This window comes from Cucurbita pepo, unplaced genomic scaffold (assembly GCF_002806865.2).
Source record: "Cucurbita pepo subsp. pepo cultivar mu-cu-16 unplaced genomic scaffold, ASM280686v2 Cp4.1_scaffold000260, whole genome shotgun sequence".
In the NCBI taxonomy this organism is placed as follows: domain Eukaryota; kingdom Viridiplantae; phylum Streptophyta; class Magnoliopsida; order Cucurbitales; family Cucurbitaceae; genus Cucurbita; species Cucurbita pepo.
Genome location: NW_019646508.1, coordinates 54,944 through 71,972, shown reverse-complemented (window position 1 = coordinate 71,972; position 17,029 = coordinate 54,944). Strand labels below are relative to the sequence as shown.

Sequence of the window (17,029 nt, the reverse complement as noted above, 5' to 3'; positions counted from 1 at the left end):
TCGTTCTAATTTCCTCTACCTTCATATTTTGTAATTTCTTTCAGTGTCCCATCAATCTTTAGAATACAAGGAATATCTTCATGTAACCAGAAATTTGATATTTTTTCTATCTAAAGACATGAAACACAAAATTAATAAAACAATAAATTAGCAAAAGAAAAATGCAACATTAGTTAATGTCTTTCTCTTCTCTCTGCGAGAGTGGAATGAAAACGGCCCTGACGGATTCAGGCAAGGGCTTATGAATTATTAGTTGAATTTTTTTGTTAAGACAATTTAATGCATCAGTGGAGTAGCATAGCATAAGTCTAGAGTGGAGTACATAATTTTAGCGGGTCATTTCAGCCATGTTTAGAGGGGAGTGGGGGTTGGCCACTTCGGAACATCAACACAAGGGGAGTGGGGGTTGGCCACTTCGGAACATCAACACAATGTTTTAGCAACAACAAAATTCAAGCTTTTAGTTCATGAGCTTTATGTTATTTTCTTCCTACCATTTCTTCTTGCTAAATCAAAAGACGGCAGTCATGCCCTTAACTTAGCCATGTCAATACAATCTTCAACTGTCCAAAGAAATTGTTAGTTTCAAAGGTGTCTATGATATATTTTGTTTGAGGAGAGGATTGTGGAGGATTGTTGGGACTGTCCAAAGAAATTGTTAGTTTCAAAGGTGTCTATGATATATTTTGTTTGAGGAGAGGATTGTGGAGGATTGTTGGGAGGGAGTGACACATTGGCCGATTGAGTGAAAGATCATGGGTTCATAAGTGAGGAATACTATCTCCATTGGTATAAGACCTTTTGGGGACACAAAGCCATGAGGGCTTTTACTCAAAGTGGACAATATCATACGATTGTAGAGATCTGTGAATCAGAACTAGACACCAGACTATGTGTCGGCGAGGAGGCTATTCCCTAAAGGGGGTAGACATGAGACGGTGTGCCAGTAACGACGACACTAGCCCCAAAGATGGGGGGTGGATTCGACAGGGGTCCCCCCATAGATTGGAGAAAGGAAAGAGTGCGCTGAGCCCAAAGGGAGTGGATTGTGAGAGTCCCACATTGGTTGGGGAGGAGAACGAAACACCCTTTATAAGGGTGTGGAAACCTCCACGCCGCGGCCGAGCGCCGGCGTCTCCATCACCGCCGCAAAGACGGATGCCGAGTCGTCGTCGAGCATGTGATCAAGGAGACAACCGCCTCTGTGCAGTACCCGATGCCGACGAGGTCCAACTACAACGAGTGGGCTTTGTTGATGCGTGCCAACTTGCAAGCGCAATGATGTGGCACGCCGTCAAGCCGACGGAAGGAGAAGTGATCGAGTATCGAGAGGATTGGCTGGTGTTCGCCGCCATACTGCGGGCTGTGCTTTCGGAGATCTGGCGTCTCTCTCCACCAAGCGCCCCTCGAGCAAGTCGTGATTTCAATCGAGATATTGCTTGACATGGAACGACGTGACCGAGGTAGACCAGAACCCAGATCAATTCACGATGGAGTACCTCGTCGCCGAGCTGGGAGAAGAAGGAGCGCAATACCAAGCACTATCACCGACGCTAGCAACTGCACCGGGCACGCCTACGTCAACACCGACCGCAACTCCTGCTACGCCCCCTGAACCAATAGAGTTCGCAACACTACGTAATGAGGGTTAGTTTTTATTTTTTGTTAAGTTTAGTGGGTTAGGTTTTGAAAGAATGAAAAGCCAAGCATATATTTAGTGTTTAGAAAGCTTATAAATACGTTTGTTTTCCATGGTAAAAGCAGAGCAAAGAGAACAAGATAAAAAAGAAAAATACAGAGTTAAAGAAGTAGTGCAATAAAAAAGGTTTATTTTCAGTATTATTTGTCTACTTGTCTCTCCCCTCGACACCTCCTTCACAAGTACGCAAGTAGTATTTTTGCAAAGCGATATCGGAGCGTTCGATTGTTAGTGAGTGTGAGATTAATTCACAGATTCGTGAGTGTTACTTTAACAAATTGATATCAGAGTAAGTTTTTATTTTAACAAATATTACATGATTCCACCGGCGACTAAGGAAAACATACATGTTCTATGAGTGAAGCATCTTACCATGAGTATGCTCGGAGTCGTTGGCGCCACATGCTTTGCTCGTCATATGTATTAAGGCGGCTCTCCAAATCTCGTTGGAAAAAACTCGAACCGTTGGTATTTCTCCCTCGTTCTCTCTCTCTGTATCTCGTTTTTTTTCCTTGCAAGTGATGTTCTGGAGTGTGGCTGAGGGTTGTGGCGTCGTTTGGCCGTAACATGGGTGTCAGGGAAGTGTGAAACGCATTCTCGGCGCGTTGCCCGAGAATTCTAGCACCTCACTAGAATTCTCGAGGTTTCTGGCGACCCATAATTTTGTTTTCTTTTTTTTNTGTCCTCCCGGCTCCGCTTCCTTCTGCTACTTGTAGCGTCTCCTTCTCCGTCTCGGCAGTTCAGTGTCGCCGGCGCCTCCTCCGGTTCGGTAGTGCTGCCGTCTTTCTTTCGCTCGTGCCACCGCAGCCTTTCTCCAGCGGGTTTGTACTGATTTTCTACTCTGTTGCTACTGGTATTCTCCCCACCTCCGTCTATGCTTTTATTCTCGCTTGAAAAACACAAATTAGAACTTGACCAACATCCTTGTGGCTAATTGGGACTTACCCTATACGTGGCTTTTTGCATTTTCTCGAATTGATTATTAAGCTCAAATCTTCCTAGTTAAATAATTCCGGTCGCCTTTGGCCCATGGATATTGGCGGCTACTTGTTTGTTCACTTCCTGTATTAATCCGTCCCTGCCAGCAGCTTTCTTTCCTTCTTTTTTCTTTATTTTTTTCTCATTTACGTAGACGATTTGGCTTCTTTTACCTAAACGCCTTATACTTGCTCTCATTTCAGTCTGGTTTTGATTGGTTCTGGTGTTGAGAATCATGGATATTAAGCTTTTGTCATTTCCGGCTGATAGCCCTCCACTCTCCGTCATTGTGGCTGCCAAGTTTGCTAGTATCACTTTTCCTGCAGATTCTTCTCTTGCTTCTGGCTCCGCTCCCACATTTCTCTTCACGAACGGGTACAATCAGATCCCTCTCTTTCTTCTCTCAGCTAGTTTTATCTTGTTTAACTTCTGATATAGCAAAATGTTTGAGATTCAACCTTCAAAAGCTATTGATTTTGATTAATAACACATCTTTTTGTAGAATTATTTTCCATTCCCCAATGTCTCTCTTTCTGATTTTTTTGTCTATTTCATGAGTTGTTGGTGTGAACTCAAATATTTAGAATTAAAATGGATGTATTATCATTGATGTTTGAAATTTATAAAAGGGATGGATTATCCAAAATGTTTACAAAAAAAAAAAACCTTTACAATGAGAGAGGAAGGACAATAGAAAGCAAAGGAATTAGAAAATTTACACTAATAGCTTCTTATGATCAGTGACACTAATACCTTATTATGCCCCTTCGTTTGACCATGGAATATTTCTAACAAGTATTTCTTTTACTCTAAATTGGAACCTATCATTATTAATGTAAAATTTAGTTGATTTAGACATGAGGTTATTGGGTCTAGCTTCTTAGCCATAGGGAGAAACCGGACAATCTGATGATATACACTTGTGATGTCAAAGAAGAGTCCAGAAGTGTAATGACCCATTTTTCGAGGCACTTGAGCCACAAACCGTTACTCATTGACGCATAATAAGTAAAAATGTGGAAAATTTAAAACACTTAAACACGTGCATGCACTTTGAAAGTTAATTAAAATAGTAGTGAAAATTTTGCTTTTACAAAAGACGAAAAGGAGACCACCAAAATACACTACTACAAGATCAAAATATTTAAAATACATGAAATACAAGATTTAAAAGATAAGTACAAAAGGAAATCTAGACTCAAGTATGATGGGACTCCCTAACCAAGGCATCTCAACCATACAATATCAACTTGAAGGAAGTTGTGAAGAATGTTGTTCAAATTACCCTAAGATAAAGTCAAGTTCTATTAAAGTTGAACTCAAGCTGCAATCAATTTCACATTAAGAAGAATCAAGTCTCATTTATGCAACAAGGGGCTTCAAGATAATTCAAACGCGGCTTCATTTATTCTTAGATGCTTACAAATTTATGATAGATGATTAAAATCTAGATTTATGGTATTTCATTAATGTACTTTAAGTTCTAAATCTTTTTATTTATTCTTAGATTACATTTACATAGTGGCTAATTATGATCATAAAGTATGAATGTTAAAAACTCTTGAAATGCCTCAGGGAAGGTCCATGGTTTTATTTTGAGGCTATATAAAACCATGTATGTTATCTTTGTAAAGATAGACTTGGAAAATGTTGTAAAAAGAGCATTTGTGCTTTCATTTAGCTAATGACTAAGTTTCTTTGCAATTCTATGTAGTTTAGATTGCATGTTTAGAATCATTCAAGCTGGCTATAATCGATCTTGCCTGTGAAGTGATTCGAATCTCAAACAAGTGTTCTTGTTTTGAGAAATTAGATCAACAAGGTAATCTGAATCTTACTTCCCTTGTAGTGATTCCTTATCACTCCCTATAGTCAACAGCCCATGTGTGCATTCGCCTTGACTGCTACAACAAGCTCCACCTAAAAAGAAAGTTGAAGTAGCAGAGTTGAGTATATAAATATACTTAGTAAGCAGCTTCCTGGTAGTTCATAGTTCGTTATCAGGTTTTATTAATCTTAGTTAATTTGTTCGGTGTCTTATTCTCATTTGAGGGTTCGTTCCCCAATATAGGCAACTTCCTAGACTACACCCTAGGTTTATTCATTCTATTTTATTGGTTCTTGGTCCTATCTGGCCCTCCCGCCCTTGGAATATTCTTAAGTTCTCTAGGTCTTCTGGCTAGTCGTTTCGGCTAGTCTCTTTCATCACCATATCTCTAAGTCCTCGAGACGCGACCTCAGTATCAATCTCATAGGGTTCATGCATGTTAAGGCTTGACTAAGGCGCAACTGTGGACCCATGTGCTCGTGACAGATTCACCAAAGGAAAGCTAACTGACACAAAGCACCAATCATAGGTCGTAAAACATCATATGCTAATTATATGGTTATTTGGATCCTTGATAATCGAGTCGAATTTACGATTAGGGGCTAGTTGGCGAACCCCTAACCGTCTCCATATAACCGTAAACTCACATGCATGAACTACTATCATAACCAACTCGTAGGGTGCAATTGTGGATCCTTGCCGCTCGTGACAGACTCACTACAGAAAGCTAACTTGAAACTTCATAGTAGTCACCACATGGTACAGTCATAAGTCATAAAATATCATAAACCAGTTCTATAGTTATCCGAACCCCTGACAATCGAGTTATGTTCACGATTAGAGGTTAGTTGGTGAGCCTCTAATCGTTCACATATAACTGCATACATCACAAATATATGAAATAGAGACGTAGCATAGCGATCTAAATATGGATACCTAGTCATGAATTTCAGTTCATAGTACAATGCATACCCGTTTCGTAAACATGCATAATAGCATTCAACCTGTGTCATCCGCTCATTCTATGCTCAAACATTTATAATAGGTTTCCTATAACATGCTTTATATCACACTAAAGGCATGCTCTCGATTTTGGTCAAATCATAGCTCATCAGTTCATTCATCGATAAGTGTGCACCATAACATTTAGCGTGCTTTTAAATGCATCAAACCAACTCATTTAACGTACGGTCAGCTGACGTCACACTTCCTTTTTCTTATTTTTTTCTTTTTTTCCTTTTTCTCTTTCCTTCTTCTCCTTCCTTCCCTTTTTCCTTTTACAGGATCTTCCTCTTCTTCTCTTCTTCCTCCTCTCCTTCTCCTTCTTCTCCTTCGTCTTTGAGAATATCCTTTTTCTTCTTCTTATTCTTCTCTCTCACCTTGCGCGACTGCCCCTTTCTCTCGCCTTTTTCTTCCTTCAACCAACTTGTGCCAATACTAGCCTCCTCCATGTTCGGCTTCTTCACAGATCTTAAAGATCTTGTCAAATGGAACCTATAGGGACAAAAATCGTGACATTTGGTTGAGTTTTAAGAGAGAGAGAGATATGAGTTGATGAACTTTTGGAAAACCCACAAAACGTTGCCATGACCGACGCTCTTGATTTCTTCCTCTCCAATCTCTCCCTAGTAGATGCGTTTTAAAATCGTGAGGTTGACGACAATACGTAACGGGCCAAAGCGGACAATATCTACTAGCGGTGGGCTTGGAGTGTTACAAATAGTATTCACAAGGCTTCTGGTGCTATGTCAGAAAGGACGCTGAGCCCCAAAGGGAGGTGGATTGTGAGATCTCACATCGGTTGGAGAGGGAAACGAAACATTCCTTATAAGGGTATCGAAACCTCTCCCTAGTAGACGCGTTTTAAAATCGTAAGGCTGACGATGGTACGTAACGAACTAAAATGGACAATATTTACTAGCGGTGGGCTTAGGCTGTTACAAGAAGAGAAGAGGCTGCTGCTTCTTCGAACATTGTGCTCCATTTTATGAAAATTCAATGCTAATGGGTTAAGGGCCGAACTTTTATCTTATCCAAGATTTATTGGTACTTTGCATCATGGTCTAACTGGTACATGGATTACCTTTTCTTTTCAGTTTCAGAGACATGATGCTGTTAGAAATATATTTCTGCATAAATTTTATACGACGCTGATTGTCTGCATGGGTCGACATTTTTTTTTTAATTGAAGTTATAATCGCTTTTCAAACTTGATTGAACTATGATAGAATCAGGAAGGAAAAGAAGACGTTACAATCCTTGATATATATACAGAACTTGGATACGTGGGTCTATTGAGCAAATTTATGATATTGACTAGGGGATAAACTGAACTTCTGTAGTTTAGTCATATTTGATCAGAATAAGGAAAAGAAGACGTTACAATCATTGATATATATACAGAACTTGGATACGTGGGTCTATTGAGCAAATTTATGATATTGACTAGGGGATAAACTGAACTTCTGTAGTTTAGTCATATTTGATCAGAATAAGGAAAAGAAGACGTTACAATCATTGATATATATACAGAACTTGGATACGTGGGTCTATTGAGCAAATTTATGATATTGACTAGGGGATAAACTGAACTTCTGTAGTTTAGTCATATTTGATCAGAATAAGGAAAAGAAGACGTTACAATCATTGATATATATACAGAACTTGGATACGTGGGTCTATTGAGCAAATTTATGATATTGACTAGGGGATAAACTGAACTTCTGTAGTTTAGTCATATTTGATCAGAATCAGCATCAAGTTGATTAAGTTTTCATATTGGTTATTAGAAGAAAAATTTAGATAATGTTAGGGACAATGAAACTCCTACATATCTCCACATTGGTATGTGTTAAAAATCACGTATTTATTTAGATTGCTGTCAGTTAGTATCTAACTAAATCTCCGTTAGAGTTAGGAGTTAGATTTAGTTTTTGATTTCATTAGACTTTGTTTTGATTTGTTTACTGTTTTGTTACCAGATTTTCTGCAGATTTTTAGGTAGATTTTCTAAATATCTTTTTGTATTCTCTTGTATATATACCGAGCATTCTTGCTCTTCATAATTTAATCTTCTCATCAATCATTCAATCAATCCCTATTTCACTAACAATTGGTATCAGAGCTATCTTCTTAAGGGATCTGTGAGATCAAAATGGGAGGAGAATCCAATTTTTTCGCTGTTGCACCACCAGTTTTCGATGGAGACAATTATCAAATGTGGGCAGTTCGTATGGAGACTTATTTGGAGGCCTTGGATCTTTGGGAAGCAATAGAAGGGGATTACGAGGTCCCTCCACTTCCAGCAAATCCTACTGTAGCACAAATCAAATTACAGAAGGAAAGGAAGACAAGGAAATCAAAGGCGAAAGCTTGCCTATTTGCCACAGTATCTCAAATGATCTTCATGCAAATAATGTCCCTCAAAACAGCAAAGGAAATCTGGGATTATCTCAAGGCCGAATATGAAGGAGATGAGAGGATTCGTGGAATGAAAGCCCTAAATTTGATTAGGGATTTCGAGTTGCAGAAGATGAAGGAGTCGGAGTTGGTGAAAGAGTACTCTGACAGACTTCTCAGTATTGCCAACAAGGTGAGATTGCTTGGTTCTGTTTTAAATGATTCAAGGATCGTTGAAAAGCTGCTAGTCACTGTTCCAGAGAAGTTTGAAGCCACCATTACTACTCTGGAGAACACCAAAGACTTGTCAAAGATTTCTCTTACAGAGCTCTTGAATGCTTTACAAGCACAAGAGCAAAGGAGGTCTATGAGGCAAGAAGGGGTGATTGAAGGTGCCTTACTTGTTAGGCATCAAGACAGCAGCAGGTATAAAAACAACAAAAATTTCAAAAATCAATTGACGTATGGAGATTCATCTGCCAATTATCAGAAGACAAAAGGAGGAGGGTTAAAAAAATCCTATCCATCTTGCCGCCATTGTGAGAAAAAAGGTCATCCACCATACAAGTGTTGGAGAAGACCTGACGCCTTATGCTCTAAATACAATCAACTTGGACATGAAGCGGTGATCTGCAAAGCCAAATATCAGGTGAAAGAAGTAGATGCACAGGTAGTTGATCAAGAAGAAGAAGAATATCAATTGTGTATGGTCACTTCTTCCTCAAGTAAAGAATCAAGCGAGAGCTGGTTGATTGACAGTGGGAGCACAAATCACATGACATATGACAAGGAGTTTTTTGAGGAATTAAGAGACACTGAAGTCAAGAGAGTGAGGATTGGCAATGGTGAACACTTGGAAGTCAAGGGAAAAGGCACAGTAGCTATAACAAGCTATGAAGGTACAAAATTTATTCAAGATGTTTTATTTGTACCTAAAATTGATTAAATCTGTTAAGCGTTGGTCAGTTACTTGATAAAGGCTATAAAGTGTTGTTTGAGAATAAGCAGTGCTTGATCAAAGATGCTAGTGGCAAAGACTTGTTCGATGTCAAAATGGAAGGAAAAAGCTTTGCTCTAAATCCGACGGCCTTTATATCCAGAGTTAGTGCCACTGAGATTTGGCACAAAAGACTTGGACACTTTCATCATCGAGATTTGCTTCAAATGCAGTCAAAGAAGCTGATAGAAGAACTCACTGACATTGATGATGACATGCCTCCTTACCGTGCTTGTAATTTTGAGAAGCAACATAGGCAACCCTTTCCTAAACAGGCATGGAGGGGCTCAAAAAAACTGCAACTGGTTCATACTGATCTTTGTGGTCCTCAGCGAACACCATCATTAAATGGTAATCTTTATTACATTGCTTTTATTAATGAACTAACAAGAATGTGTTGGATATTCTTGCTGAAGCAAAAGTCAAAAGTTGCGGGTGTATTTTGGAAATTCAAAGCCAAAGTTGAGAATGAAGGTGCATGCTTGATTCAGACTATAAGATCAGATAATAGCAAGGAGTACACTTCAGAAACTTTTAACAGGTTTTGTGAAGAGGCTGAAATTGAACATCAATTGACAGCACCATACACTCCTCAATAGAATGACCTCAGTGAAAGGAGGAATAGATTCATAATGGAAATGACGAGATGCATGCTTCATGAGAAGGATCTTCCAAAACGTTTTTGGAGAAAAGCAGCAAACACTGTTGTGTGCTTCCAAAATTGAATTTCAACAAAAGATGTGAAGGACCTTACACCATTTGATGTTTGGTATGGGTACAAACCTTCTTTAAAGTTTCTCAAAGTATTTGGGTGTCTTTGCTTCACTTACATTCCACAGGTCAAGCGTGATAAGCTTGACAAAAAGGTAGAAGCTAGCATCTTTGTTGGGTATAGCACTATATCCAAAGCTTACAGAGTTTTTCAACCACATACTAGTCATGTTATTGTGAGCCGAGATGTTCATTGTGCTGAAAATGAACAATGGAATTGAGAAGAACTGACGAAAGTGAATAAGATTTCTAATGCACCAAACAATTTAACCTTTGGTAGCATGTTAGAAGAGTCTGAAGATGAACGACAAAAGGAGTCTGAAGATGAACGACAAGATGCTTTGGTTGATGTTGCACCTGTCAGAAGAGGAGCTTTCGGTGATCGAGAAAAACAAAATCTGGGAGTTGGTTGATCGACCTCTAAACAGAAAGATAATTGGAGCAAGATGGGTGTTCAGAAAAAAGCTTGGAGTTCACAACATCTAAACAAGGAGGAGTGTTAAAGATCACGTATTTGTTTAGATTGCTGTCAGTTAGTATCTAACTAAATCTCCGTTAGAGTTAGGAGTTAGATTTAGTTTTTGATTTGATTAGATTTTATTTTGATTTGTTTACTGTTTTGTTACCGGATTTTCTGCAGACTTTTAGGTAGATTTTCTAAATATCTTTTGTATTCTCTTGTATATATACCGAGCATTCTTGCTCTTCATAATTTAATCTTCTCATCAATCATTCAATCAATCCCTATTTCACTAACCGTATGTTATTTTATATGTTAGCATGCAACCTAAACTTAAAAGCCATATTAGAACACAATTGATTATTTCAGTATTACAAAAACATATGTTCTCAGGTATAGCAGTTTTCTAGAACAAGTTTTTTAATTTATATTTTTCACTCTCTTGCCCCGTTTCAAAATTGAACCGATTCAAACAACGAGAAGAAAATAGAAATCAAATCGAAGAGAAATGTAGAGGAAACATATATTCAATCTTGAGTCTAAAGTTCTGATACCAAATGATATGAAACCCCTAGCCAATTAGATCTAAGAATCTTTATCGATATGCAAACCCCTAAAATTGCTAATGCTAAAACATCCAAATCAAGATGATTTGGACAATGTTGTTTACCAAGCTATATCATGGTGTAAAGTGTAATATTTTTACCTCCTATAGTTATACACCTCATTGCAAATTGGGAAGGTCTTTTGTAAATACCATGGATTATACATCCCTCTTATAAATTTCACTCATCAATGAAATTGTCTCTTATATATAAAANTCAAGTTTAGATTATTCAAGAACCCTAAGACTTAAGAAATGAACCTAAGGGAAAGTAAGATTTGGATTACCTTGTTGATTAAATATCTCAAGACAAGAAAACTTGTTTGAGATTCGAATCACTCCACAAGCAAGATTGATCAAGTTAAGCTTGAATGTTTATAAGCATACAACCTAAACTACATAAAATTGCAAAAAGACTTGGTTTAGGCTCAATGAAACCACAAAGTTTCTTTTTACTACATTTTCCAAGCATATTTTACAAAAACAACATAAATATAAAGTCTCACTTAAAACCTTGACCTTTTATGAGGCATTTCAAGAGTTGTAACCTTCGTACTCTATGACCATAATTAGCCATTATGTTAATATAACTTAAAAGGTAAATAAAATGTATTAAAACTAAAAATACACCGATGAAACTTGACTTCACTTTTACGAGACATTTCAAAAGTTATAACCTTCATACTCTATGATCATGATTAGCCATTAACACAACTTAAAATGTAAATAAAATGTATTAAAACTAAAAATACACCGATGAAACTTGACTTCACTTCATGTGACTTGAGTTTATCGGGTGGTAATTTGAACTAATATTTTTTCACACCTTCCCAAAAGTTCATATTGCACGTTTGAAATGTCTTGGTTCATATATCACTGTCTTCTTATTTATTTATTTATTTTATTTTTATGGTTTATGAGTTGGAATTTGATTTTTGCTGAGGCACAACATTAATGATTATTTTATATATTGTTGCTTGCACAACCTTTGATCCAATTGTAAATCATTTCCACTAANTTATTTATGAAAGCTTGCACTACACTCCTGTGAACTTCAAAGGAATTTCTCTCCATTCAATGTGGATCAGAGGAAAGAATATGTAATGGACTGTTTCTCAATGCTTAAGTCAAGTAAATTTGTTATAGGTCGAAGTTGCATGGAACGTCTGTGCTTCTACGTTATATTGGTCGAGTCACCAACATTCCTAATTTCTATGGAGAGAATGCATATGAGTCCAGCCAGGTAAGCTGAAAAATAAATGTAATAACATAATCCAAATGTGTATTCTGATGTATGGATTGTTATTTATTTATTTTCATGATTGTTAGTTAATAGGCTAATTTCTGCTAAACGAACTTCTCTCATATCAATGCATGGATTTTAACCCAGATTGATGAATGGCTAGAGTATGCTCCTATCCTTTCGACTGGTTCTGCATTTGAGAATGCATGCAGTTATGTTGATAAGTACTTGGAAAGACGCACATTTCTCGTTAGCCATTCTTTGTCACTTGCAGATGTAGCTATATGGTCTGGTTTAGCAGGTATTTTTTTTCTAATAAAGAAAATAAAATCTTCTGCTTTGAGCATCCTCTTTAGTAGGCACCATTGATCCATTGTTCCTCAGAAACTTTTTCTGCATCACCATGCCTATCTTGAGAGAGGCTGAGAAAGATGGGTTGCCATGTTGTGTTTGTTTTTATTTTTAAAGTTATTTACAATGTTCCTTGTTTATTAACCCCATGCCCACTTATCCACAGAGCACTTGTAGACAGACATAGTCACACACAAACACTCTGTATACATAGAGTGAGAGAGAGTTGGCTTATTGATACTATGATATTGTGTTCTTTACAGGAACTGGGCCACGGTGGGAAAGCTTGAGAAAGTCAAAGAAGTACCTGAATCTTCAACGATGGTTTAACTCACTCTTAGTAGAATATAGTGATGAATTGGATGATGTCTTAACTACATATGTTGGCAAAAGAGGCGGAAAATCTTCAGGAGCTAAATTGAAGGATCAACAGGGTCTCACTCAAAAGCCAAATAGTGTCAATCAGGACACATATGATAAGGGGAAGTCGGGAAGCAAATCTACATTTGAAGTTGATCTTCCAAATGCAGAGATTGGGAAAGTGCGGTTGCGTTTTGCACCTGAGCCTAGTGGGTATCTTCACATTGGGCACTCAAAAGCAGCATTGTTGAATCAGTATTTTGCCCAGCGGTACAATGGTGAAGTAATTATCAGGTTTGATGATACAAATCCTGCTAAAGAAAGCAATGAGTTTGTTGAAAATCTTTTAAAAGACATTGAGACATTGGGTATAAAGTATGAAACTGTCACATATACTTCAGATTACTTCCCTCAATTAATGGAAATGGCTGAAAACTTAATTCGTCAGGGTAAAGCATATATTGACGATACTCCACGTGAGCAGATGCAGAAAGAACGAATGGAAGGCATTGAATCAAAAAATAGAAGTAATAGCCCTGAAGAGAATCTGAGATTATGGAAGGAGATGATATTAGGAACTGAGAAGGGTTTACTTTGCTGTCTTCGTGGAAAACTTGATATGCAGGACCCTAATAAATCTCTCCGAGACCCTGTGTATTACCGTTGTAATCCAATTCCCCACCATCGGATTGGTTCCAAGTTTAAGATATACCCAACGTATGATTTTGCTTGTCCATTTGTTGATTCTATTGAAGGCATTACACATGCACTTCGGTCTAGCGAATACCATGACCGCAATGCACAGTACTACCGAATCCAGGAAGATATGGGTCTAAGAAAGGTCCATATATATGAATTTAGCCGGTTGAATATGGTGTATACACTTCTCAGCAAGCGTAAGCTTTTGTGGTTTGTTCAAAATGGGATGGTTGATGGGTGGGACGATCCTCGTTTTCCAACTGTTCAGGGGATTGTTCGAAGAGGTTTAAAAGTTGAAGCTTTGATCCAATTTATCCTTGAACAGGTGCGACTATTTTGGTGTTTATTCATGAGTTGGTTATAAATCTTGCTCTAATAGCACAAAAGCTGGTATGCACTTGTGATCGTTGTCCTCCCAAAGGATTTTTATTTGTCATAGCATCAGTGAACGCTGTAAAGTTTATAATTAAACATTTGATTTTCAGTTCGAAAGATCAAAGTATTTTATAATGATCCTTGTTTACTGTAACTGTCATTTCTATATTTCAAATGATAGATATTATATTCTTTTCATTTTTTTATTCAGGACACTATGACTCTATGCGTGCATCTTTATGAAAGTTGCTCTCATCGTTTTCTTTTCTTTATTTCAGGGGGCATCGAAAAACCTCAACCTTATGGAATGGGATAAACTATGGACCATTAATAAAAAGATTATTGATCCTGTGTGTCCCAGGCATACTGCTGTTATAGAAGAACGACGTGTGTTATTTACCCTAGATAATGGTCCAGAGAAACCATTTGTCCGGGTTATACCAAAGCATAAAAAATATGAAGGTGCTGGTGAGAAATCTTCAACTTTCACGAAGAGGATATGGATCGACCAAGTGGATGCACAATGTATCAAGGTGGATGAAGAAATCACCTTAATGGACTGGGGTAATGCAATAGTGAAATGCATCGAGAAGGACGGAGATGGATTTGTCACACGGTTGTCAGGAATATTGCATCTCGAAGGCTCTGTGAAGACCACAAAGTTGAAGGCCACTTGGCTGCCTGATATAAACGAACTAGTCACCCTCTCACTTATGGAGTACGATTATTTAATCACAAAAAAGAAGGTATGGACCTTTAATATGTGGTATCATATGCACTTTTCTTTATGGTGGATGTGAGTCTGTTTCTATGCTTTGATTGTGATATTATAGCCTCTTTCCTGTTGGTTTTGAATCAAAGTTCTAAACCATGCATGCTGCTGACATCAGTGTATTTGCATGGCCACTTTTGTGTTTTTATTTCTGTCTTCTATTTTTAAAAGCCAGATAGCAATAAGCATCACTTAGGTAAGCCAGTTTGTCGAAGTATGGATAATGTTCAGTACTAATGTAAAATGGTTCGAATGTTCCGAAGGTTTATGAAATTAGATGTTAACTGAGCTGCCTTGCATGGGTTAGAAGTTGTTGGTGAACCTTTTCATACGATGAATGTGCTTATGACTGTAACAATTTGTGGGCTGCGGCTTTTTGTTGCTTATTTCATGTTAAGAAAGTGGGTTATAGAAATTATGGATTTTAGCCATCGTTTAAATTACTATTGCAGCTCGAAGAAGGAGAGGATTTTCTTGATGTATTAAATCCATGCACAAAGAAGGAGACCGTTGCTGTTGGGGATTCAAACATGCGAAATATAAAGCGTGGAGACATATTGCAGTTGGAGAGGAAGGGGTATTTCAGATGCGATGTTCCATATGTCAGGCCATCGAAACCGATAGTCCTACTCGCAATCCCAGATGGCAGGCAACAATCATGTTCGAAGTAAAATAATCTCTTTAGCAATTGAACGGGGTTTATTGTGAAGTTTGCCCGGTCTATAATTGAGGATGTACTTTTATCGAAGTTTTTGCCATTACTTTCTTTTTTTCTTCTAAAAGATTTGTACCTATACCCTTGGGATATCATATAATTTAAATATTCTCTACGTTCTGGCATATCTTAGATGGTCATAGTTCCTTTGGGCAAATCATGTACAAACTATTGGCCTTGGGCAATTTCAAAATGGCTTGCAACGGGTTCTTTGTTTCTCGAGAGAATGTGTGCTTGGTTAGCTTAGGTGTTTGGGGCTGGGAGTAGAATAGAATATATATCAAACGAACAAGTGTTGTTTTTAAGATTAGTACAATGATGAATATGAAAGAAACATGCATTTGATGTTCGATATTGGTGTATGTATGTTGATGTTGGGGCAAATTATAGGTATGAATGAAGTGTTTGTTTGGTTTTGGGCGCCAAGCGAGACGTGATCTTGGTACCAACTTGGAAAGCCTTGGTGAGTACGTTAGCCGGCAATGAAGGTGCAAGTAGAGTGGCGGCAATAGACTGAGGTCCTGGTAATTGGCTGTTGAATGCCGTAATCACTGCAGCAGCGTCCTTCCCATTTTTCAGTTTCTCTAAATTTGTGATCATTATTGCATCTACTTGTTATAATTTACTACGCATTTTTTTAAGTAAGCACATGGATGACTGAGATTAAATAGTCCATCTGAAAGAGAATAATGTAATGAACCTGTTTTAGTACTACATGTGTGGAAATTCATTTAGAAATAATCACAGGTAAACGATGGTTGGCACTACATGCACTATATGTGTGGAAATGCACTACATGCACTATATGTGTGGAAATTCATTTAGAAATAATCACACGTAAGCGATGGTTGGCACTACATGCACTATATGTGTGGAAATTCATTTAGAAATAATCACACGTAAACGATGGTTGGCACTACACGCACTATATGTGTGGAAATTCATTTAGAAATAATCACATGTAAACGATGTCATGGGTTTAAATGTTTGCTAAATTCGTTCCGGATAAAGAAAAATAAACATCAATAAAATAGTGAAAATTGAAATAACAACAATCTAAAAGAAATGCATATGCCCGTTACAATCTTGAAAGAAAATACAACCATACTAGTTGTGTTTCCGTGGCGAGCATAGTATTGCTGTCATCTGTATATGGGTGCTTGCCTTTACTTAAAAAGAAGTAGCACATGGCTGAGGTATTTAAAATGCTCAGTAAGTAGTCCCACCGTTAGGGACAGGAAATGCAATCATGGTAGAATCTATCCTTTCGTAGAAGATCATGACATTGGAATCTACTTTTCAGTCGGGTGAAATTGGATGTGTAGTACTTTTCTACACATGGTTCACGCACGCTGTTGAAAGCTACGAAGGCAAAGGAGTGCGCATAATGCATGGTGTCATGTATCTTAGTGTATACATCCATACTAATCATAACGGAAAAGTATTCCAATGCACGCGACATACAAAATGAATGAAAGTACCCATAACTTTAAATCATGACTATGATGCAACTCATACCTCCCTTCTCCCTTCTTTAAATGACGTATACCCATGTTTGGTCATTGACATTTTAGAGGCATTATGCCCTCCATATTAAGAATCCATAAAGCCCAGAATTCGACCGATGAATTTATCAAGGTTGTTTTTGTTGATATCTGTTAAAAGATTACGTGTTTAGATTGCTGTATTTGATTTAAATCTTCTGATGGTTAGGAGTCGATTTGTTTTTTATTTGATTTACTCTTGATTTGATTAGATTTTGTTTTGATTTGTTTACG

At 37.7% G+C, this 17,029-nt stretch overlaps 1 protein-coding gene across 3 annotated transcripts; it reads left to right on the top strand.

Moving 5' to 3' along the window:
* Positions 1 to 2,001: 2,001 nt before the first annotated feature.
* Positions 2,002 to 15,601, top strand: LOC111784687 (glutamate--tRNA ligase, cytoplasmic-like). Of its 3 annotated transcripts, none has more exons than XM_023665306.1 (7): positions 2,002 to 2,167; positions 2,881 to 3,052; positions 11,883 to 11,979; positions 12,127 to 12,280; positions 12,594 to 13,714; positions 14,043 to 14,510; positions 14,989 to 15,601. In XM_023665306.1, the coding sequence occupies exons 2-7, from the start codon at positions 2,913 to 2,915 to the stop codon at positions 15,205 to 15,207; spliced, it is 2,199 nt and encodes a 732-aa protein (XP_023521074.1). In that variant the 5' UTR covers positions 2,002 to 2,167; positions 2,881 to 2,912; the 3' UTR covers positions 15,208 to 15,601. The 3 variants fall into 3 exon arrangements, with proteins under 3 accessions (XP_023521074.1, XP_023521072.1, XP_023521073.1); XM_023665304.1 differs by lacking the exon at positions 2,002 to 2,167 and adding an exon at positions 2,375 to 2,520; XM_023665305.1 differs by lacking the exon at positions 2,002 to 2,167 and adding an exon at positions 2,375 to 2,552.
* Positions 15,602 to 17,029: the final 1,428 nt, after the last annotated feature.